Source organism: Pseudophryne corroboree, chromosome 7 (assembly GCF_028390025.1).
Source record: "Pseudophryne corroboree isolate aPseCor3 chromosome 7, aPseCor3.hap2, whole genome shotgun sequence".
Lineage (NCBI taxonomy): Eukaryota > Metazoa > Chordata > Amphibia > Anura > Myobatrachidae > Pseudophryne > Pseudophryne corroboree.
The window spans coordinates 462,865,261-462,891,838 of record NC_086450.1 but is presented as its reverse complement, the minus strand read 5'-3'; the positions used below and the strand labels follow the sequence as shown (position 1 = coordinate 462,891,838).

At 38.8% G+C, this 26,578-nt stretch overlaps 1 protein-coding gene and 1 pseudogene across 1 annotated transcript; both read right to left on the bottom strand.

Moving 5' to 3' along the window:
* Positions 1–9,475: 9,475 nt before the first annotated feature.
* LOC134944298 (olfactory receptor 2M5-like) lies at positions 9,476–10,141 on the bottom strand. Its single transcript, XM_063932878.1, has one exon. The coding sequence runs from the start codon at positions 10,139–10,141 to the stop codon at positions 9,476–9,478; it is 666 nt and encodes a 221-aa protein (XP_063788948.1).
* Positions 10,142–23,762: 13,621 nt separating this feature from the next.
* LOC134947228 (5S ribosomal RNA) lies at positions 23,763–23,882 on the bottom strand (annotated as a pseudogene).
* Positions 23,883–26,578: the final 2,696 nt, after the last annotated feature.

Here is a 26,578-nt window from a genome sequence, read left to right as displayed (position 1 = left end):
GTGAGAATACAATAGGCGTGGAAGAAGCAATAGAGCCATTATTGGCCAGGGCCCCATTCTAAACTAGTGGGATCTTACCACTATGTGGTATATATCACCAAAATAGGGAGCTGCTGAAATATGTGATATCGCAAAGATAGCCTAATATACTTACCCATACACTGAGAAACCTACATAAAGCTCTGCTTTTAACACGGTAGTGCCAGCGGTTTTAATTAACAAGCTTTTGGAGATCGGATATGATGTTGCCATATGTAATTAGTTGTTAGATTTTCTGTCGGATCATCCACAGACAGTCAAACTGGGTTCTGACTTATCTTCGGAATTGGCATTAAATATAGAATTTCCACAGGGTTATTTCTTAAGCCCTTTTTTATACTCTTTGTACACCTCCGACTGTAAGTACAATTCAGAAAGACCTCCGTAATAAAGTTTGCGGATGACACCACATTAGTGGGTTTAATAACTAGAGGAGATGAGGATAGCTAAAGAAGACTAAATAAAGTGGGGCATAAAAAACAGCCTGTTGTTAAATGTAAGAAAACTAAGGAGGTGGTAATAGACTTTAGGAAATCTAAGAGATTTAGCATCCGGCCGCTGATATTAAATGGCGAGGAAGTGGATAGGGTTAGGGAGGAGGAATTTTTAGGGATTACATTTACAGATGACTTATCATGGTCCCTACATATTACGTCAGTGGTTGGAAATGCCCAGCAATGCCTTTTCTTTAGTGGAAGCTCCGAATAGCAGGTCTGCAGAAACCGAATCTGGTTAATTTTTACCGCTGCGTGATAGAGAACTTGCTGACATATGCAATCACGGTGTGGTATGGTAATGCCAAGTGATCTGATTTTGCAGCCTTGGATAGAGTGATTACATCTGCGTGGAGGACCATTGGCCAATCTCTGCCAAGGTTGGTGGATGTATTCGCTGCAAGGAATCTGTCCAAGGTAAATAAAATGATTGGTGATAGTAGCCACCGATGTAATGTGTTTTTTCCCCTTTCGGCATCAGGAAGATGTTATAGGTGTTGGGGATGTTGAACTAGCAGGCTGAGGAATAGTTTCCTCTCTGCTGTGATTGCTAGTCTGAATTCTCAACTTTGTTAATTTTATTCATTGGTGTATTGTTATATGACATGAGAGACGTGTATGTAGTTTCACTATACATGTTTCATGCTGTAGTGACAATCAATTATTCTTATCTTATCATACTGTATATCCTGAAACTGATAGCTGCAAAAATTATTGGGAAATCTGTGTGTCTCCACTGTAATATCTAAGAGCATCTGCATAGTAACTAATACCCCTTTCATACTGCACAAATGACGCAGTATTGACGAGGATCGCTGTGTGGTGTGAAAGGATAAGTCCCAAATTCCCAGGTCATCTGACCCGGTAATTCAATACAGGAATAAATGCTTATTCACGGGTTATTACTGGGTCAGGCATAGTGTGAACATATTTACCGGGTCGATGCGACCCGGTACCTTTTCAGAGCAAAGGGAGAGGCAGCAGAGAGATGATCTCATCTCGCACCACTGCCTCTGTTCCCGCCCCAATGACACCACAGCCCTTGTCCCAGATTGCAACCCAACCCGGCATATTGCCAGGTCGAGAAGCCACTTCTCAGGGTCTAATTTCGAGTCACACTCAGGAAGGACTCGTTTCTAATTCCCAGGTGCGACCCGGCATTTGCAGTGTGAAAGGGATATAAAAGATAACACAACAGGATAGACGTAACAGGTGGAGCTATTCATTGATAATAAGTATTTATTAGGAGCATGGATTATCTACATTGTATAACAAGACTCATCACTGTGAGAGAGGACAGTATTTTACTCAAGTCACTGGCTAAAAAAAAGTTACAGTGTATCAGTATATAATACGTACTTATACGGTGATTGTAATGTACTAGAAAAAAATTATACAGACCATGATTATTTTTGTTGTAAATGTATTTTAATATTTTTCACAAATTTCTATCTTTTTTGCAATTTTATATTTCACTGAACTTGTTCTATAATATGTATAATTTTAATATATATCAATATATGTCAATAAAGTTTAAACTTGTAATTAATAAATTAGTCTGAGTGCACAATTAAGACTACTTTTCTTCCCATCTTTATTTTTAATTTATGTTGAAAATGAGAAGTGGGTAGCAACTCGGAGAAGAGGGAGACTGTATGGTGGGGATGCCTAATCCAGAACATAGATAATCCCGAGAGAAGGACTTCCCTAATAATATATTAACAAGATAATATACTGGTGCAGGATTCATTGTCCCTAAATCTAGAGATCTGTGATCCTGCATTAGACTGAATATTTTTGGTCTGGATAATTCACATTATTATTGAACAGCTAATATAATACAGTAGTTGAAGGTTATAATAGTTTTTGAAAAGTTAATAGTCAATCATTTTAGATGTACTACTGTAGCTTAGTAACTATTAGAAATTGTTTGTTTTTAAGCATATTTTACATTTATTGTATTGATTCAAGTTATAATGTAGCTCTCCACTTCTGGATGGAAGTTTTGTATATATTGATTGCTTGATTGCTTTTGAAAATAACATTTATATAACTTACACTGACCATGTTCTTGTGTGTAAAGTTCTACACATGACAATAAGTCCTGCAATACATTTTCTTTTGCACAATGATACTATCCTTAGGCATAAGAAAGCAAATGTGTACACAATGCACAAATACTGTACTACTAATTCTAAACAGGATTTATCTTCATCTTTGCCCAACTCAGCATAATGCATAAAATAAAGCTGCAATTATTCAGTGGCATCGCAAGGGGAATGTGTGAGGTGCAAGCCACATAAGGGTGACATCCAATGATGAGTGACACCAAAATGCTGGCACCACATGACAGGAGTCAGGCACTGCACTGTAACATTATGTAATGTAGGTGTTACGGTGGAATGGAGATCTTCCTCCAGGATTCAGAGTTTCTTGCAGGTCTTCAGGAAGTGAACCTGGTACACCCGATGTTGGGACTCATAGAACGCACACAGCAGGTCTTCTTGCCTATAAGACCCATTTTTCCCATAAGACTTTATGCGTCCACTGGTACTGGGATGCCCACCAGGACTTACGTCACTGGCGGTATTATGAGCTCAACCCCTAGGTGTCCTGAATCAAAGCTGGCAGGAACTGAACTCTAAGATAACTAAGTGGGCAACAGGGCTGTGCAGGTAGGAGGGAAGGCAAACAATGGCAAAGTAACTAGAAATAAAATACCAAGGGGATAAGGGACTGTCAATCCAGGAAGAGGTTAATACTGAGGAGAATAAAAACAAATGATACCTTAACTGGGGATACCTTACAGGCTGGGAGGAACAATACTAAACTAACAGCTAGTACGTCACTAATACTAAAGAAAAGACTAAGGGTATATAATACAGCAAGGTTATTATATGGAAGGCTGGTACGGAGCTGAGGCAGGACTCCAGAGCTGACAATGTAGATAAGTGCTTAGAGGCAAGTGAAAATTCTAAGTGAAAAGGATAAATGGGTGAACTCTGGGCACTAAATGAAGTCTGCCCAATCAAACCCCTTAATACCAGCCCCAAAACAGTTATAAAGACAAATCAATCAATCAAGGAAAAGAGATATGATCAAAGGCGACACATAGAGAGTACTGGAAAAAAGCACTTGGGGATAAGAATAAAGTGTACAATACGGTTGGATCGTCACAAGGATATCCTTAGGGCACCCATTTAGTCCAAATTTCCACAACACATGTACAAAAAGAGACAAAGAAAAAGTCCAATGTGTAATATTTTCTTAAAAATCTGTTTCATGACTTCCAAAAATAGAGCCCTGATGTGAGGTTTAATAGAAGAGAGGATAGGTTCTCACCACCGATCAAGGATTAAGGGAGAGTACCAAAACTCACATAACAAGAGATAGTACAGTACATATAAAGGTATCTTTTCTAATATTGTTGCAAATATTCATATAGGTACAGCGTACCCAATTCACTTATTGAAAGAGTTCTTTCCGTATATAAAGGTATCTTTAAATATAGGTCCAACAAGACTAGAATGAAAAATATTTTCTTTATTTTTCAAAAATAATTAAAACAAACAATAGGCAAGAACACCCTAAGGATCACCGTATAATGCCCGTCAGTGTTGGGTAGAGCAGAAAGGAAAAAACTCCAGTATAAGTGGGAGATCCGGAATACCCACTATATCCCAAACCTCAGAGTGACATAACAGTTAACAAGGGTGAAATAACTTGCTTAAAATGGGTACAACAAAACAAAGCAAAGGGGGACTAAGAGTCTCCACTTTCAGCATGTACCAACGCCGTTTCGGCCAGTCGGTCTTTTTCAAGGTACAACATGCTGAGAGTGGACTGCTGGTTATTTAGGTCTTAGGACAGGAAATGAGAAGTACCAATGCATGCTGGGACATGGTGTTAGGACCATGCCGTTTTAGACCCTTTCAGCACCAATGACAATGTTGCTAAGCCAGCTGTATAATAATAGCCCATATTTAAATCAATTAGTTAAATAAATAATAAAAAATTAGGTCTTGAAAGCTTTAAAACTCCTAAATTAACCGGACCGGAAATGCAGGGGTCCGCGATGCGTTTAACCTGCCAGGAAGTCCGCCCGTGATGCATTCCACCGGCTGGGGGGTCCGCCCCGCGTTCCACCTTCCCGGAAGTCTGCAGTGCGTTCCACCCAGCCAGCCCACAGCGCGCATGCGCTGGCAGTCTGTAATGCACTCCACTGACCACATAAATGAATGGACAAATGTACAACACTGTAGGAGAGTGCCAACAAGGGCAATCGTGAAACGGAGAATGACAAGGGCATAAATAGCATTTAACATAGGGCAGCATATAAAATATTATATAACCGCACATTTTGAACAATATGTAAACAAAACAGAAAACACATTTATGCAACAATGAATGACATGGGTCTAGAGGATATTTGACATAAAATGGTCATATGAATAAAGTGATATATGTCTACACACTTTAAGAAAGTATATAGATCGGCAAGAGAAAACATATTTATGCAGGCAAAAAATAGTGTCAGCATAAGTTGACTTTTGTATAAAATAATTCGGTACATAGATTAATATATAATTGAGACAATTGCTGAATCAACCAAAAAAGCACTAGAAATAAAAGGGATAAAGATCACAAAAACCACTTCAATTCAACTTCAGAATTCAGACCTGCAGGGATAAGGGTATTTAGTCTAAATATCCACTGCATTTCTGCTTTGGCTAGATTTCCCTCTATATCTCGATCTTTCCATGATGTTCGGATTTGTTGTATGCCCATAAAAGTAACTAAATTGGAAACAGAAAATGTATGTATATTTTAAAAATGTTCTGATAAACTATGTGTAATTAGACCCTTCTTTATATTGCGTAAGTGTTCTGCAATACGTGTTTTAAGCGCTCTCCCAGTTCGTCCTATATATACGAGACCACAGCTACATTTAATAAGATATGCTACGTTAGTCGTGTGGCAGGTAATAAAGGGGCAGATGTATTAACCTGGAGTTGGCATAAGGAAGTGATATTCCAGTGTTAAATGCAAGGTGATACACGCACCAGCCAATCAGCTCCAATATGTAAATTAACACTTAGGAGGTGATTGGCTGGTGCGTATATCACCTTGCATTTAACACTGGTTTATCACTTCCTTATGCCAACTCCAGGTTAGTACATCTTCCCCCAAGTCTTTTATCTGATATTTATTATCATTCACAATAAATTCAGTAATCTTAGAGATAGTAGATGGTATGGTCCTACACACTATACAGGTTTGACATCGGTGGAATCCCTTAGTTCGGATGGGGTTATTAGACTCAAAAGGAAGTGCACTTCTCACTAAGGAATTTTTTAGGGTATTACTCCTTCTGTATATAAATCTGGGTTTTTCCGGTGTTATACTTTTTTAATGTAGGATCTCTCATTAGGAGATGCAAATGGCGTTTTAAATATTTTCCTGCTTTTTATAATCTGAGCTGAATCCAGATATGAATGCCCATTCACAATTCTTGTCCACAGATTTCTTCTGATGTTTATTTAGAATGTCTTTCCTTTCCAATGCTTCCATTTCACATTTTGCTTTTTCTACGATTTCTTTTTTATAACCTTTTTCAAAAAACGTTTTTTTATAATATTATTTTAATTTGTCACTACAATTTCTCTTTAATCTTAAGAGCTGTCCCTTCGGAATGCCCCTAAGCCAATTGGGGTGATGTTGACTGTTGAAGATATCAGACTATTGCTATCGGTTGGTTTGGTGTATCCTCTAGTGTGTAGCTTATTTTCTTTGATATAAATAGTGAGGTCAAGGAAAATGACACTTTCTTTACTAATGGCCAATGTGAGTTTAATATTGAGGCAGTTGGAATTTAAAAGGGAACAAAATTTAACACCAGATGAAGAGGATGTCATCTATATAGTGGTACCAGGACACCAAGTTTGCACCGGCCAGCGAATAAGCCCATATGGAATCTTCCTCCCACCTTGCCATAAATAGATTTGGATAGGTGGGTGCGAACTTGGTGCGCATTGCGGTACCGACCTTCTGAAGGTAATACTCTCCCTCAAAGAAAAAAAAAATATTTTCAAGGATAAATTGAATACTTTCAGTGATAAAGTTGATCCTTTCCATGGTCATGGTAGTTTTTTTATAAGTGCCATCTAATGGCTTCAATCCCATCTTTGTGGTCAATTATGGTATACAGGGATGTAATGTTCGCTGTTACCAATTGGACATTCTTATTCCATTCTGTTTCGCCCAATTTATTGATTACATCTGTGGTGTCTTCTAAATGAGACTTAACCTTAGTTACAAGCGGCTGAAGAAAAAAATCTATCATCTCTGACATGTTTGTGGTTAAGCTACCTGTACCCAAGATTATCGGACGTCCTGGTGGTTTCTCAGAATTTTTGTGTTTCTTTGGGAGTGTGTAGATGGTAGGGATTTTAGGATGTTGGATGTTTAAAAATTCTAATTCCCTTTTAGTTAGAACTCCATTTTCCAGATATTTGCTGATCAGTTTACTGTAGTTATTCTTAATTTTAGCAGTAGGATCGGTTCTAAGTTTCTGGTAGGTGCCATTCGAATTCAATTGTGACATTATATCTTCCTTATAGTCCTTTTTATCCTGATTAGTAATGCCTCCTCCCTTGTCACAGGGTTTGATCACAATTTCTCTATCCTCCTTAAGTTATTTTATTGCCAATTTCTCCTTCTGTGTTATGTTTGATTTGGAATACAATCCTTTTTTAATTCTAGAATTGATCTTGGTATTCTTCATCTTTTGGACATCTTCCAGAATGGACTTCGTAAAGCTCTCTATCATGCATCCCTTTATGTGTGTGGGATAGAAGGTGGATTTTTTCTTGAATGGAGTGATTCCATCATCTTTATTCTGAATTTCTGAAGTTTTGGTAGCAAATCATTTTTTTAAGGTTAATTTTCTTGAAAACTTCTGAATGTCTATGTGTGAATGGAAGGAATCTGTTCTCAAAGTGGGATCAAATTTAAGACCCTTTTGAAGGATGTTTTCTTCATCCTTCATTAGTGGCCTGGAGCTTAAATTAAAAAGTGTACCTGGTCAATGGAATCTGGGGCGGGTGCGATGTTAGAGGGTGATTTTTTACGTCTAACTTTGCTACCCCCTCGTTTTCCTCTTTTTCTTTTGATTAAAATGTGGTGTTGCTGAACCTCTCTCATTGTCCTAAAAAAGGTTGGTGCTCTTGTCAAAAATGGTTATAAGGTTCGAACCTATTGTTCATACTAATGCATACTAATAGGCGGTCTGATATCCCATCCATTGTCCTGATAGTTTGGTCTATATGGTCTTTTAAGATATGGCCAATAGTTACCTTGGACATAATCTTTATCTCTATTTCTATATACGGAATCTCTATCTCTATTTCTATATACGGAATTCCGAATTGTACACTTTATTCTTATCACCAAGTGCTTTTTTCCAGTATTCTCTATGTGTCGCAAGTGAAAATTCTGTAGACGGAGACCAGAACACATAGTAAGATGCTGAAGATTATGTACTGATACTGGGCTGGACACAGGATAAAAGAGTTGGATGCTGGTAACTACATAACTGACACAGAACTAGACACAGGTATAACTAAGTAGGATGAGGATAATTACATAGCTGATACAGAACTGAACAATGATATACTGCAGTGGACATAAACAGAAAACCAGACAAATATTTCCACAACTGGATTTAGGAGCTAGAGACAAAGGCTTCCGCGGCAATCAGGATCTAAGAACATCATGGAATGAGAGAAATTAAACACATATATGGCAGACAATCCCAATCAGAGAAGCAAGGGAGACCAGACCCTCTAATAAAAAAAACTCAATGCACCTGTTGAGCTACACACACAGACCAAACTCTACATTAAACTGCAGGTGAAGCTAACCACACAGGAACATGCAGGAATCTGCAATAACTAGGAATGCATGAAAACATGGCAAGCTTATCCAATATAAACAGATCATAACAGTAGGAGCTGACACTGCAGACTCACCAGTCTTAGGGGCAACTCAGCATCTCCCAATCCCCAGAGGGATGGGTTGCTAGGCCATGCCCCTGTCACATGAGACCAAGCCCCTTTTGCCAATGCCTGCCTTAAGTGAACACAGGGACCTTTATACCACACCAGGTGTTGTAAGGCATAGAAATGCCTGTGAATTGGTTTGTAAGCTTTTTTTCTGACTGTGGGTGTCATTCCAAGTTGTTCGCTAGCTGATTTAGGTCACAGCGCAGTGATTAGGTTTAAAAGTGGCAATTCTGCACATGCGTATGCGGCGCAATGCTCACGTGCGATGAACTTTACCAACACCCGTAGTACTTTCACACAAGCTCTAGCAACGCTTTTCAATCGCACTACAGGCCGCAGAGTGATTGAACGGAAGTGGGTGTTTCTAGGAGGTAACTGTCCATTTAAGGGAGTGTGTGAAAAAACGCAAGCATGTCAGATGCAAATGCAGGCGTGCCTGTGGAAACGCAGGCGTGGCTGGGAGAATGCAGCATGTGTTTGTGACATCAAATCAGGAACCGAATGGTCTGAAGTGATCGCGAGGAAGGAGTAGGTCTGCAGGTACACAGAAACTGCTCAGTCTTCTTTTCCTGCTGCACTGCAATGTTTTCGTTTGTACTTCTGCTAAGCTAAGATACACTCCCAGAGGGTGGCGTCTTAGCGTTTGCACTGCTGCTAAAAGCAGCTAGCAAGCCAACAACTCGGAATGAGGGACTGTGTTCACCGTGCAAATGTGTCTTACTATAAATGTGCCACATAGTGAATAAGCAGAAAGAACAAACTGATGAGAAAGATGTCTGATAATAAAAGGTTCAGTAAGTTCAAATTCAAAGACTACTGTATCATTTAATATACTAAAAATAAATTGTTTAAAGTCAGTTTTAAATCATAAAGTTTTATTTAAACCATTTCCCGAAATTCTCCATCACTGTTTAATACTTTGTTTCCCCCCAGTAGTCTCAGCAGAGCACTTTTCACATCTTTATTCCGTAGACTGTAGATAAGAGGATTTATCGTGGGTGTTACAACTGAGTACAGTACACTAAACACTGGTTCTAGGACATCAGAGTTTTCTGATGGTGGCATCATGTACACAAACAAACCTGTCATAAAGTACATAATGACAATGGTGAGGTGGGATGAGCAGGTGGAGAAGGCTTTATTTCTTCCATCCTTAGATTTTATCTGCAAGATGACTCTGATTATTTTTACATAAGATGCCAAACAGAACATGAATGGGAAAACTGCATATATTAATAACTCTGCATAGATTACAATATGAACATCTTTACTGCCAGCACAGGCGATGTTAAGCAGAGCTTTAGCATCACAGGAAAACTGGTGTATGGTGTGAGACTGACAGAAGGACATGTGTGATGCTGGGATTATAATCACAAGTGAATTTAAGCATCCTGATATCCAAGTGCCTGATGCCAATAAGAGACAATGTTTCCTATTAAAAATATTGCTATAGTGTAAAGGATCACATATTGCAACATATCGGTCATATGACATAATGAATATTACAAAAGCCTCTGAGGAATCAGCCAAAACATGAAAGTACATCTGGGTGAAGCATTGTATGAAGGACATTGTATTATCTCCAGATAGTAACATGTACAGCAGGTTAGGGACAGTAATGGTTGTATAACAGATATCTACCAAGGCCAGGTTACAGATGAATACATACATGGGGGTGTGTAAATGGTAATCTATGTATATCACTGTTATTATAATAGCATTAATCAGTGATCCAAATATATATAGGAAGAAAAATACACATATAGAAAACAATCTATAATTTGATTTTGCATAAAATGGTAGCAAAAAGAATCCTGTCATGTAAGTCTGGTTCTCCATGTCATATCCAGGTTACTGTGTAAAGAAACATACACATAACTTATTACGTTAAACAATTTGTATGGCTGAATGGTTATAGCTTCCTCAATAGGACAATCTGTCTTTTGTATCACAAAGTACAAAAGTCAGTGTTAGGCAGCCAGACATCTCCACTCATGCAGGTGTGATGAAGATGTAGCACAGGTGAGACAGATGACATGATGTGCAGTCACAACTGATGGGAATAATGGGTGAACTTCATTGAAAAAACGATTTTTTCACATGCTTCTTCCGTCTAGTATCTATATTAGTTATCCTTCTTGATCAGTAATCTTACTTGTCCAGAAGGTAGGACTGACTGACAGTGTTAATCATTAGACCACATAACTTCATTTAGCTCAGTTCTGGCCAATGTTGTTCAGTGGTTCCAGTCAAGAGCCCAACTCTAACTCAGAATCTTACAGCTTTCACTAGGAAAATGGGCTGGAAGGGAAAACAAACTCAAGCGGCAGATTCCATGCAACATCTGGTGAATTGACTAATTAAACAATAAGTGACACAAGGTCAAGTTATGCATTTCCTGGAAAAGGGACTCTCCCCATCTTACATGTGACAGAGCAACTTCTGTTCTCAAGAACCTCAAGTTACTGCCAATTGCTCTGTTCCTCTTCTTAATCTACCTACATTAGAGAAAATTGCAGACAATCCTAAACTTTACAGAGGATTCCTTAATCATTGTGGGTTTAATTTTGAACTACAACTGATCAAATTTCCTTAAGCTCGTACCATGATGATCGCTTACAGTTTATGATTTGTTTGCTTTCGTGATAAGATTTTGTCATTACCCTAGTAAATAAATAGGATACAAAAGGGCTTACCTGCACTCGTTGGTTCTAGAGCAGCCAGGAATTTTATTATCTCAGCGATTGTTCATGAGATGGACAATACTGTAAGATCTTTGCAGATACCTTCAGTATTTATCTCATGGTAGCTGCATACCATTACTTGTCTTTCTATTGTGTTGGCCGATTAGCATTCAGTCACCTCACAATAGTATCTGACAGTCCTCAGTTGAGAATTTAGACTGAGTGTTGATGTACAACTGTATTACTTTATTTTTTCTACATCTATAATCTGCTATATGTATCATTTGTTAAGAGCTACAAAACTTGCTACCCCTGTATTGTGATATTCATTTCAGGTTTTATGTTCTTTTTTTTATACCACAAGATTTTGTACTTTTCAAATATCAATTAATTCTTAATTAATTAAATTTGCAACAGTATGAGACTGTGAGAGTTGGGTCTTTAAACAAATGATACCAATACTACAGTAGCTGAGATATGTTGGAAAATGTAATCAACAGAACAGCACTAAATCAGTCTAAATCAAACATCCAAACTTTTGAAGAAACATTTTAGGGAGATTGTGAAAGTAACATTTACTGTATAAGGACGTGTACTGCTACATTTGAGAGGCTTGTCATAAAAATGACTTACATCCAAATAAAAATGATTCCCAACGAAGTTAGTATCATCTACTTGTTGGTTTAAAGACAGATAATTTTCAGGGCTTGAACATGTAGTGTGTTTACAAGAGGTTCCATATAGGTGGCCATGAGAAACCTAGCCATAGGGATCATTGTGCCTTATACCCAATGCATAGAAATGGCACTGATGATCCCAATTGAATGTATAACTCTGATGTATTTTTCTTCCCAAAAATATAACAGCTACATAATGTGGGTAAGGTGCAAACAGGGAGATTTGTAGACTCTTCAGGATGGCAGCAAGATTGCTATCATTTTAGGGAGTCTCACTGTCAATCAGGGAGAGTTGGTAAGTATGGTCTAAATACTCAAAGTGGGGGAAATGTTGTAGCATGTGGCTTGCAGGCATTAGTGAGATCCCGGTAAGTATGCCACATTAAAACATTTGGCAGACTGTCAGATTTGTGACAATGGCAGGCTGTTATATATCCACCCTCAGTCTGTATATTTTGCACAAATTAGATTTCTTTTGCACTCACACTGTGCCATTTTGTTGCAGGATGTTGGGCAGATGGATGAGCCTGCTTGTTTGAACCACAAATATTATTCCCACCACAATATGGCCCTATAATGTTGAGGCCTACTGGTAAACTGGATCATGCAACTGCAATGCCAATCCCCTGAGATCCATGTGCATGCACAGAAGGGACCATAGATCCCAATTCTCACCTTGTCTGCCTCTTTGACTTGCATAGCCATAGAATTGCCCTGTGGCTCCCATCAGCACCCATCTAGTGTGTGATTTTACAGGTGTGAGTAACAGTGATGCTATTTAGATGGGATGTAGTCAGGATCCCGGCGGTCAGAATACCGATGCCAAGATCCCGACCACAAGAATGCTGGCAACGGTGCCACGGCTATTCCAACTCATGGGAGTCCACTACACCCATAGAATGGGAATATAACCTTTGGCAAGCGCAGCAAGCCACCAAGCCCGCAGGGTGGCGAGCAGTCCCAGCCTGTAAAGGGGCTTCATTGAGCTTATCTCCATGCTGGCATAATGGCGGTCAGGATCCTGTTGCCGAGATCTCAACCACCGGGTTCCCGACTGCCGGGATCCCGTTCCCAATGCATTTAGATTGCACGCAACAGATATGTAGGGATGTACTGTAAGTTTTAAATTTTTCCAACACTGGCACACAAACTCTCTTCCAGTTTAAGGGCCTAATTCAGACCTGAATGTAACAGCAACATTGTTCTCTAATGGGCAAAACCATGTGCAGTGCAGGTGGGGCAGATGTAACGTGCAGAGAGAGTAAGATTTGGGTGGGGTGTGTTTAAACTGAACTCTAAATTGCAGTGTAAAAATAAAGCAGCCAGTAGTTACCCTGCACAGAAACAATATAACCCACCCAAATCTAACTCTCTCTGCACATGTTACATCTGCTCTACCTGCACTGCTCATGGTTTTTACCCATTAGAGAAAGTTTTTGCTTTTGCGATCAGGTCTGAATTAGGCCCTAAATACAGTAGAAGTCTTTTTGTAAGGGAAGAAGAAAAAAAATGTGAAGTAACTTATGAAGCTTTCATTTTATTTACTCTTTTCCTTTATGATGATGGAACATGAATCTGTATTTCTGTATATAATGTTTACTGTAAGTATATTAAAGTTTTGCACAAACATTCCACTTTGATTTTTACATGACAAAAAATTATATATTTTTGGGATGACATAGAGAACATATTGTATCTATTTTTTTAAGCTGATCAGTTGTTTAAACCTTGAATGACATAAAAATGCCTAATAACATGTACAGTATATACAGGATGAATAACTTTTATATATGAATATTTTCTCAATGTACTGTATAACGTATTAATGTTTAGAGTAGTTATACCTGTATTTTATAGATTGTAGTTATTTTTTTTATTTTTAAATTAACATGGATTGAATTAATTGGATGCACTTTATGTGAGGACTATAATTATGTAGAATGTAGAAATGTCTATATTAGTAATAAATTACGGGTGTGCATTGTGTGACTGGAGGGGAGGAGACTGCCAGTCAGTATACTGATGCTGGCATCCCGGCAGTGGTATGCCGGCAAAGGGGGAGCACAACAAACCCCTTGCGGGCTCGCTGCACTCGCCACGTTGTGGGCTCGATGGCAACCTATGGTCGCCATAAGTACTACTCCCACTCTATGGGTGTCGTGGACACCCACAAGTGGTAATAGTCCCTGATGGTTGGTTGGCATGCCACCATCGGGATTGTGAGGATGCAGGATGTAGGGGGAGGTAATGTGACCGGCGGTTTCCTGACCGCCAGTCACATATCTACATCCCCTAAATTACACCACTACGATTTTATAAGACACATTACATTAATTTCTTTTTATGTTCATGAATTATTCAATTATAGATAATATGAATGTGTTTTCATTATTGGGGTTTAAAAAAAAAAGATTTAGTTAACATTTTGATAAAACATTTATAATTCCAGTTGTATCTTATTTATATTCAAATAATAATAATAATAATAATAATAATAATAGTAATAAATTGTTGTTTTTATTGTTATTATTATTATTTAAAAAAAGTAAATTTTTACATGCATATACAAATGTTTGATACTCTACATTAGTTGCTATAGCAATTAATGGTTACATTAATAGATTAAAGTGATAAGCTTTAGAGACAGGATGAATTAGTCAATTAGTGGACTTCATTTGGGTATGTTGATAAATGCAGTACATTAAGAATGATATTGGGCCTTATTTAGGTTTGTTAGCTAACTAAAAAAGTTAGTAATTGGGTAAAACCATGTTGCACTGCAGGTGGGGCAGATGTATGTGCACAGAGATTTAGATTTGGATGGGGTATGTTTAAACTGAAATCTGAATTGCAGAGTAGAAATTAAGCAGCCAGTATTTACCATTCACAGAAACAATATAAACAACCCAAATCTAACTCTTTGCACATGTTACATCTGCCCCATCTGCAGTGCAACATGGTTTTGCCCAATTGCTAACTTTTTTGGTTTGCTAGGAAAACCTGAATAACCCCCATAGTCTTATAGGTATATGGAAACTACTATAAAGAAACTGTTACTAAAGATTTGAAATTCAGCTGTGTTCTTACAGCCACAAACACCACTATGCAAATTACAGCTAGAAAACCAGGATCAGCCTTTTATGAAAGTTTTGTGTTTGTCAAAACACTTAGACTAAGTGGTGTAATACATTCCATGTACAAGAAGACAAAGGAATGTGGTACAGTAATAAAGATACTGTAAATATATTGTCCTTATATTCATTTTGCTAGCATTGGCCCAAATGTCCCTTTGACTGATCATGTTAGTAAGAGTGGATTTATAAGTTTGGCAAAGGCAGCCAGATAATCTACTTTTTTATTGGGATGAAGTCACTATCCCGTCGGTCGGGATCCCGGCGGTCAGCATACCAACGCTGGGATCCTGGCCGCCAGAATGCTGGAAGGGGGCTGAGGGATTTTCCCTCTTGTGGGTGTCCATGACATCCATAGAGTGGGAATAGAACCTGTGGCAAGTGCAGCGAGCCACCGAGCCTGAAAGGAGCTTCATTGCGCTCACCAATCAGATGCTGTCTATCATTTCTTTATTGCCTTTTAGAAAATGATAGGCAGCAACTGATTGGTTGCTATTGGCAACATAGCCAATTTTCTGTTTTAGAAGCTATAGAACACTTACCCCCTAGTGTATGAAGACACTTCTCTACCTACCTCCAAAGATGAATCTCAGGTACTTAAAAAAAGATTTATGAAGATCATGTATGTGTTTTTTTATCATTATTATTTGGGCCAAAACAGGGCAGGGATGGTGTATTTGTTTCCAATCAATTCTTAGCCTTCCAGAAAATAATGTATTCAAAATGATGCAAAAAAATAAAAAATAAATAAATCAAACACTCAGGTTATTATGATTTGCAAAAAATGAAAGCTTAATTATACAGGAGTAATTTTATGATATGTATACCCCACATGTCATACTGTCAAGTCAGCTCTTTGATCCCAAAGTTTAGGAACTTCTGCTAACATTTTGCCATTAATTTTGTTGTTGGCTTAGTAAATTTGTTTCATTTGTTCCATATATTGTTCATGTAAGTCAACAGAGAGGAAAAAATTATATCATTATTTTAAAAGCATTTTGAAAGTTAAATGTACTGGAAATAAAAATGTGTATATATTGATTTTTTTTTTTAATTCTTCTTTAAAACCCTGGAAGCATTTTTAAAGAGAAAATTATTTACAAGGCAAAACCAGGATGGAACAATAAATGCACTTACCTATAACTTCTCACCTTGTTATCGTCACATTTACAGGAGTAATCTTTTAGTTGTTCACTGTAGTTACATGATTGAGAAATTACTTAATACTTTCATGTGGTGTCTAAGCAAAAACAAATAAGACACTAATTAGACATTTTTATTTTTTTCATCTTCGTTCAATAATAATATTTTTATTCATTTGAATCTTTTTGTTGTGCTAGACACGGGCACAATATCAATCAATCAATCAATCAATCAATTTTGCAATCACCCTTCATCTCCTGCGTATTTGTTGTCCCATGATGACCCAGTTACAGTAAATCATCAGCATGTTCACAGAGAATTTCAGAAGAGCAGCATCTAACCTTATATAATACAGCGACCTGTCCCTCTGTCTGTCTGTGTATGAGAGGACAGGTCTGCACGTGACATGTCAGTGTTATGCTGTGAAGGGTATCATACATGCAAGCAGGATAGGGAGATGGAGGGAAGAGCAGGGTCCCCCTTCAGCACTAACTGTTAATAGGAAGCTCCTGTAAAGCTGCTGCAGAGAGATTGTGGTTTCAAACACCAGAAATTAAATAAATGTTTTACAGTATATATCACATCTGTCTATCATTATAAGTATGGCTAATGCATGTAATAATGAAAATAAACTTTAGTACTAGTATAGTGTAATATTAGGGTTTTATAGTATATCTGGCTCTGTTGGATGTTTGTAGAGTTTTATTTAGAAGCAACTTTGTACTAAGAAGCTCAATTTCATAATCTGAAAATAACTCTATAAATGTATATCCAGACCATTCATTCAGAGAATACATTTATTCTATAATTGACGTTGGAGACATATATATATAAGCATTTATGACATTAAGCAAAAAGAACAGTAGGATTACGTCATTAAAAAAAAGTCTTGTACAAATCTATAATTTCTTTCCCCTGTTTTCCCTATTGTGAATCTATAATCCTGTCAGTGATACAGAACTGTTTAAAATTCTCATTTTTAAATACTATCTTGTAATATCTAGCAATTTGTTAAAATGCACACATATTGAATTCTTACACATTGTATTTACTGTAAGTATAGAGCTTAGTGCACTCATAAAATCCTGTGTAATCGGCCTCTTCATGTATCATCCTGCAGAGATCCACATAGAACCTACAGATGGACCCACTCTAGTCATGGCTCCGTCTGTACCTAGGCGTGCTTAAGACTCGGCATCTCCGTCTCCAATTGGGCTCAAGCGCCTGTGACAGTGACGTTCTGAATGTGAGCGTTTCTGTGCATTCCCAGCGTGACTAGGTGGACGGATCACCTAGTCACGCCAGGACTGCCCGTTTGCGATGGAGCCGCTATAGATAAGAGCGTAGATAGGAAATATTCCTAAGTCAGTTATAATCTTATATGTTGTTAAATTATTTTTAAGCTCTTGATACTTTAAAAATACAATTTGTAATGAAAGCTGTAATTATTTTATATAAGACAATCTGTATGTAATGTACATGGTCATAAAACAGATGTAGATACAGTGTTTTGCATTACCTCAAAAGAAGCACCAATGAGAGAAATTATAAAGTAAGAACAATATTACACAAAATGTTCTTTAATACCAGAACCATCACAGATATAGATCAGAAAATTTGCATTATATATGATGATGTAGTAGTTGGATCAAAACTCACCTTTAGATTGCCTTTTTTTAAAAAGGACCCAGGAAAGGACAGACTCTTATTTATACAGTGTTGATTCATAATCAATGTGTATTTAGGATGTTACTATGTGGATTTGAAACACTGAATTGCATCACCCATATATTTTGCCTTTGGGATTTGATTAAAAAGTTTGTAGAACTAAATTAGCAAAACTTTTAAATTATACTTGTCAGTACTAACTTACAGTAAAGTTTTGTTGTTATACATTAACATTATAACATTCTTTTTAGTCAAAATATTGTAAAAAATTAACAAAATTCAAACTGAATATTTTACCACATAGCTTGACAATATTTATATCATCTGTTTTATTACAAATAAATAAATAAAATATGAAGATAGAAGGTGTCTCAGCTACATTTTGGAAAATAAACTACTCAGCTGTTTTAGATTACATTTATGAGCGAGGGTTTAAAATTTAAGGAGCATTTACTCATGGATGATTTGTATAGTTCTGTTACAATTAATGGGCTGAGTTTTGGGGATGAGTTGATGGATTATAATGGTGGTTTCCTGTTGGGTGTTCTCTTGCCTCTTTGGAAGTTCCCAAACTCACCCACCTACTGTACTGTAATTGTTGGGTTGTGATTGAATGATTCTAGTGGTTATCTTTTTATAGGCCTTGAGGTGATATACAAGATTACACTGATTCAACTATATTGCGGTCAATGACTCCACAGGTCCCAGTAGGCTTTTTTGTGCAATATTTGCAGAGGAATTTGTATATCTTGAGTTGTTGGCAATGGGCCGGCAGTGTACCACCATTTAGGCTCTTAGTTGTTGATGATAGGCTGGCAATTGGCTCCCATCTAGCATTGAGTTGCTGGAGATGGGCTGGCATTTGGCTTCCATCTAGCCTTTATTTTTGTAGATGGAATGGCATAAGTCCCAATCAAAGAATTGAGTTGTTAGTAATGGGATGCCAGTTGGCTCTCATCTAAGCTTTGAGTTGTTGGTAATGAGTTGGAAGTTAGCCCCCACCTACACCTGTTATTGGATTATTTGGGCAAGATGGCGATACTGTGTGTATGGCCATTATCTCTTCACCACCGTTTCTTGTTTACTCCTTTTAAATAAAGAATAAGTAAAGCTGACCCTTTTCCCCGCAAATATGTCTCCATGTCATTATTGTAGATTTTTTTTTTATCTGTTCACCTGGTTAAGAAATGTAGGCTAATGTCAGATGATGGAAAGTCTAATGTGTTTCAATGATTAAGCAGACTTTAACATTTTCAAGTGCAACTAGAGTTGATGTAAACTGATTTGAGAAGGTACTGTATATTAACTTGAATTCTGTCTTTTAGTATTGGCAAGTATCTGGACCTACTGAACCAATGGAACATGGATGCACTGACTTTTGTTCTGGCAGTACATGAACATTTTTGCATTTTTAGATTTGCACCCTGGCAATAAATGCTTCTGTTTTGTAAAGAAGTCACTCCATCTATTTAATTACTTTTATTAGAAGAATCAAAGAGTAAGTAGAGCCATGTACTTCTGGAAAAATTGGACACATTCACACAAAGATACCGCATCTGATGTCACACAACATCACATGTGCTTCATGGAGGCAACCTTGACAAAATATGCAGCAGCCAATGTGTGTGAATTCATCTCTTATTTAGGCCTAATATCTTCTATTAAGTCTATTAAGCAGAGTGAATGCATGGACACAAATAAGTGAATTCATAGGATATTATCCAAGTATCAGCACTACTGGGTGGCGATTGCTTCACTTGGGAAGACTACAGTGCTGATAACAATAGCAGCGGATGAATATGGCACTACAGAATACTATTATATATAGTAGCACGCACCAACAAGCGGGAAAGTCAGTTACAGTATACTGTAAGAAGTGGCACTGAGAGGGGGGGAGCAGATAATTGTTATGCAGGTCCCACTGTCCTCCCCATTCCCCGCCACATGTCAGATGGGGGAGAGAGAACTAGCCCCCACTATAACAGCCTCTCTTCCAGCCAAACACAAACTGGCAAGCACTTGGGAGAAAGGCTACCCAGCAGTGGCCAGTCCTTTCTCCTGTGATGAAAGGAAGGGGAGAGATCAAGCCTTCAGTTCCGCCACCACCTACGACCCACAGGCTCTGACACTGGCACCGCCACCCTCCCCCAATGGCCTGAAATAACATAGTACAATAGCATGGTGAAACTGTCACTTGAGAACAAATCCGGATGTATTGTAAATAGGTAGCAGTAGACTTGCTGTTAAAGGAACAGCAAAAGTGGATGTAGTTAGCTGCAATGGGTAACCACGGAAACACATAGACATGGCAGGAGCCTCTTCACAGATCAGGACCAGACACGAGAGTAACTAGAGGGCCACAGCTAGACAAGTAGCAGGAATGGACACTGGATAGCAGGTAAGGGCAGAATCCAGCATGGCACAGATGCAGGACTGGTAGGGACAGCATACTGAGGATTCAGGCAGAATACAAGGATGCAGGAACATGATGGCAGGGTACCAGGATGCAGGAACAGACAAGCAGTCTGGGGACTGTACAGGGTACAGTGACCATGTGACAAGCTCACTAGGTGCAGGAACTAGATATTACCAGTGGCTAAAGGAACTGGTCAGAATCCCTAATGAAAGGGAGAGCAACCAATCAAAGGAGTCATCATCATGTAGTCAGGTAATGAGGCATTACAAACAGGTGTGTTGCTACACGTAGCAGCCAGCATCCTAGTTGCTCGGAGACAGGCAAAAATATAAACAGGAATGAGCCGGAGTGACTCATAACACATGGCTGCTCCTGGAGCCCGCCATTTATATGCAAGCTTGCTGCAGTATCACTGCATCTCTGCCACAAGTCACTGCCAAAATTACAAAGTCCATGAGCATGGCATAAGTGGTCTTGTTGAAATAACATTAGATATGTAAATAATACAGTTCTTAATATGCAGCATAATATTGATAACTTCTAAATTGTATTAAAAAGTGTAATCATATGAATTTATCTTGGAATCAAACTTGGGTGTAATGGTATGCGAGGTTGTCACACTAATGCTAGACCAAACTAGCCACAGAGTTAGCTTTTGCACCACACCAGCAGTAACATAGCGATGTAACTGATTTAAATTATTATTATTGAGACTTCCGGTGGGTGGACCTACTTAATGGCTGCATTTTAGCTGAGCACTCCGCTCCCACAGACCATCACCGCTGGGATCCGGTGCCTGCATCCTCTACCTATGGGCACCTGAGATAGAGGTGGGCAAAAGGATGTGGTTCCCCTGCTCCCCACCACATGGTTCACATCAGAATCTAGGCATTTGGAGGGACACCTTATGACGGGCAACATCTTGTAGCCCAGTCTCCCTCCTTGCTCCCGCTATCAAACTACTCCACAGAGCCACCTCCTACCTTCCTCCAGACCGAGGTTTAGAGCTGCAGCAGCACAATGTCCTGCAATCACTACACGGGATCTCCACTCACCTCCAGCTACCCGCTGCTCTGTCTGCACTGATCACACGGTGCCTGTGGGATAGGCTCGCTGTGGCTGCCGGCTCACAGTCCCTGTCCATCCCCATACCATCACCTCACCGCTGCTGTATTAAATACTGAGGCACAACACCCTGCCACCTCACTTTTAAGTAAGGATTGTGCCTGCAGCTCAGTGCCTTAAAGAGATAGTCGTGGACACCCACTCACTCCACTGGAACTGTTAACACCTAACTCTGTGGGTGCCATCCTGCTACCTGCACCCCTTTCCATATCACCACTGCTCACCTGCTATACTAGGGGCTGGGTCACAGCAACTTACTATTGCCATATAGGTAATTGTTTGCACTAAATATAATATTAGGGTAATGGAAATTGTTTTAATTCAAATATAATTCATTATAAATAGGTATTTTAACCATAATGAATAGTACAGGTCTATATATAATAAGGAATAGTTATTACATAGGTTTGAACATATGAGGCAATGTTTAGATGATTTAGAAAACAATGAGTTATATATGTGTTTATATTAGTGATGTGCACCGGACATTTTTCGGGTTTTGTGTTTTGCTTTTGGATTCGGTTCCGCGGCCCTGTTTTGGATTCGAACGCGTTTTGGCAAAACCTCCCTGAAATTTTTTTGTTGGATTCGGGTGTGTTTTGGATTTGTTTTGTTTTTTCAAAAACCCATCAAAAACCGCTTAAATCATAGATTTTGGGGGTCATTTTGATCCCATAGTATTATTAACGAGGTCGCAGGATGAATAAGCTAAGCGACCAAAGTGGCCGACACAAACACCTGGCCCATCTAGCAGTGGCACTGCAGTGTCAGACAGGATGGCAATTTAAAAAATAGTCCCCAAACAGCACATGAGGCAAAGAAAAAAGAGGTGCACCAAGGTCGCTGGATGGCTAAGCTAAGCAACCCAAGTGGCCGACACTAATACCTGGCCCATCTAGGAGTGGCACTGCAGTGTCAGACAGTATGGCATTTAAAAAAATAGTCCCCAAACAGCACATGATGCAGAGATAAATATATATATATATATATATATATATATATATATAAATAGAAAGAAATTATTTTGCCACTTGTGTTTACCAACGATTACAGGCCAAGGTATATAAAGTACCATGCAAGTCAAAATTGACACTCCCAGAAGATTCAAAAGGGCGTCTGCTAACCCCCAGACAGGGATGGCGGTTCCCTGTGGTATGAACTTAAAAACACAAAGGGGGGGGGGGTTAAGCGACCAACGGTGTCTTAAAAGGATAAAAACTCACACTATGGCTAGATAAATATAAAAATAGAATACAATTTGTTCACATATAAAAAAAATATATCACATGAAAGTTTTTTATATAACAAGTCTCTTTAAAAAATGGGATAAAAACAATGTACACATACAATATATTACCAGTTAAAATATATAAATAAGAAGATTATTGCTTAACTGGGTATGTAGGCACTGCCAGGTTTGCTCTACGCGTTTCATCATTAAGACTTCATCAAGGGGTATTGGCAGAGTGGGACCAGGCTTCTATTTATACCAGTACTGATCTAATAGCAATTTTGATATCACTACCTGTTGTTTGCACATGGTATTGCAGAACAGACTAGAACCTATCAGTTACAGTTATTATATATCATGATTAAATAGTGTGTATAGGTACAATGTGTAGTAAATACTGTAGGTGCAAGTTAGGAGCAGGAAAGGTGGATAAAAAGTCATATATAAAAGCGCTTGCGGGTCTTCCGCCACACTTCCGGTATCCTGACATCGCGTCACTTCCTCCCCACTTCCGGAGATGGGGCCGCGCATGCGCATGCGGTTCTCACTGGTTCTGTTCTTCCTAGAGGCCAGGAGTACTCGTACAGATAGCTCCAGTGGCGGCCATCTTTGTGTCGGTTTTTCATTAGCATTTCCATATGGCGGCCATGTTTGTGGAGATCAAGATCAGGAGTATTATTATGTCAATCCTCTGTGATATTCGACATAGGAATAGATAAAGAGGTTTAATTAATGGGTGATTAAAAATGATCTAGTCACCATAATAACAATTCCTATGCAGAAAGACACTAATAACAGGGCATTCATATAAGTAATTGGAAAACACTTCGTCTAATTGGTAAATTTTAAACCAATTATTCGCATAAATAACAGATAAATGTGTGTAAAGTGCAGATTAATTAGATAAATAAATAAATACAAATATATGGGTAGGTAGTTATAAAGTGCTTCGTGCAATTAATGGATAAAATATATTAATATTCATAAGGTGCAGACATAAGTGTGGTACTAGTGATATACTCATGTGAGTTTTTAGCGTGGTTATATAGTTATAATAATGACATGCTCATGTAGGGTTTTTATGTGAGTTTTGGTTACAGTACCTGATCTTCCCAGGTGGTCTCCCTGTTCTGGTACTGATCAGGCCCGACACTGCTTCGCTTCCAAGATCAGGCGAGATTGGGCATTTCCAGTGTGGTTTGACTGTAATAATGACTTACCATACATGTGTCATATTACGATTATATACAAATAGTGACCTAAAGGATAGTGATGTTGCAAGGGAGTGGGTGGAGAGGTTGGGGGGGGAAGGTGGAGGGAGGAGGGGAGTGGAGGAGGTGATATTGGGTAGGGTCGGCAGTGCAGTAGCTGTGATAAAGGGCGAGTAAAGAACAGGGAGTTGGAATCCAACCGTAACATCATGATGGCACGAATGAATTCACAGGAACAGAGCGATTTCATAATAGTCATTGAATCCCTTTGGGTGGAGTGTCTGTAGTTGGAATATCTAATACATTTCTCTGCGTAAAAGTTTATTAGCCAGGTCACCGCCTCTCTCTCCCAGCTTCACCAATTCAATTGCTTTAAAAGTCAATGCTTCTGGGTTGGAGTTGTGTGCTATGTTGAAATGTTTGGATACAGCATGGTTCTCCATTTTGTTTTTTATATTGCGGATATGTTCTTGGATCCTTATTTTAAGCGGTCTCTTTGTTTTACCCACATATAGTTTTCCACACTCACATTCCAATAAATAGATCACCGATTGGGTATTACAGTTTATGAAATCTTTAATTTTGTACACTTCCTTTTTCTCTGTGTCCGTAAATGTTTTCCTCACTGGGTGTAGGTACCTACAGATGTTGCATCGGCCACATTTGAAAGATCCAATGCATTTTGGCATTCGTGAATCCTCTTCAGATTCCTTGCATAGCATACTAGGTGGTTAAGACATCTTTAAGATTTTTTTGATTTCCTGAAGATGATCTCGGGGCGAGGAGGCAGGATTTCTTTAAGGACCGGTTCCATTAATAGGATTCCCCAGTGGTTACTGAGTGAGTCTCTAATGGATTTCTCATGACGGTTTTATGTTGTAATAAAAGAAACAGAGTCTTTTTTGGTTTCTTTGGTCTTGTATTCTAGCAGCGTTGATCTCTCTAGTGCCTTCGCTTTGGTGGCTGCTTCTTCCAAGATGTTGATTGGATATTCTTTATCCTTGAATCTAATTTTTTACTTCTCAATTTGGGTTTCACATTCTTCCTGGTTGCTGCAATTTCTCTTTATTCTGTTAAATTGGGAGAAGGGGATGTTATTTTTCCATTTCTTTAAGTGGTTACTTTTGTAGTGCAGGTAACTGTTTGTGTCAACTGGTTTAATGAAGTTCTTGGTTTTGACTTTTCCATCCATCCCCACTAGAATCAGATCCAAGAATTCAATAGATTCTTTATTGATCTTAGATGTAAAAACGAGATATAACTCGTTGTTGCTCAGGAATTCAAGGAACTTAATATATATAGCCAAATCACAGAACAAAGTCACAGGAAGCCGCACTGACATTTTCCATTAAAAAAAGAGCAGGTGTCCGGTTAAATAGAAGATAATAGAGTCACATGCCAATCCCTCAGGATGAGGTTTACGACAGAACCTGCACTCTGCGTGATATTCAAAACAAATTTTTACTCCATGTTGAACTTCATTCATAGTGGCAATATTTCATCACTGGCAAACTCCCAAACAGCCGTTTTTGGTAAGTAACCTTCCTCAGGGGAATAACCAGGCAAAATGTCAAACTGCCATGTCAGGAAGTGCTTGCGTGCCGATCAACCCTTGCATCTCCTGTGAGTGCATTATATGTGCTCACAGTGCCCTACTCACCACCAGCACATGGAGTCCATCACCGCCCACAGAGACCGGTCCCGCCACTGCACATACACCAGGAAGCGTACGCCATGGAACGCACGCCGCTCCCCACGAACCCAGAAGTTCCAGTACGTGGAACGCAAGCTGTGTGTCACTCAGCGGAAGTCCTCCCGTCAGTGCTGCGCTAGCGGGCACAGTGTCTCGGGGCAACAAGTGTATGTATCCCATAGTTCTGGTAGTAGTCTGGCAACAATACAGTGAAAAACATAACTATCAAATAACCATACAGAAAAAAATTAAGTAATTCAAGCAGGACTGGCAAAAAACAGAAAGGATCGTAAATGAGATCAAAGTTTCACTAGTAGGGCACCTAAATGCCATCAGTAATAAATTAACCCTAAATACCTAATAGTATTCCCATATGATCCAAACATTAGACAAGTCCTGTACATGTATATTGATAATAGAACGTCTAACTAACACACAACAAAAATTCGAGATCATCACGAAGGAGAAAAAAGACTTACAAACATGTGAATACAGGGTCAATGTGTAGAAAAAAAATATATCGTATTATTATTAAGAAAGGGCACCATTACTCATAGTGCCCACAAACAATACCCAGGATCCATCAGATCACAGCACGTTAAAGAAAAGGGACTAAAGAGAGTTCTTCATTGAGACCATGAGGGGCCATAGACTCCATCTGGTATATCCATCGACACTCTTGCTGAAGTAGGAGTCTGTGTCTATCCCCTCCCCTCCTCAGGGGTGGTACGTGATCAATTGGCATGTAAGTAAACTCACTCAATTTGTGTCCAGCAGAGACAAAAAGCCTGGCAACAGGGGGAGTACTGCCATCGATTTTCAGGTATGCCTTTTTTATTGAGGACCTATGCATGGCGATCCTCTCCTTCATCATTCGTATCATTTTTCTATGTACATTTTCTTACATGGGCAGACAATCATGTAAGTCACAAATTTAGTTTCACAGGTCATCATATGTCTTAAGGTGTATTTTGTGCCCTTAGACTGATGACAACAGATCTTG

Excerpts from the sequence above, each read along its gene's own strand:
- LOC134944298 (XM_063932878.1), bottom strand. The coding sequence starts at position 10,141 with ATGTACTTTCATGTTTTGGCTGATTCCTCAGAGGCTTTTGTAATATTC.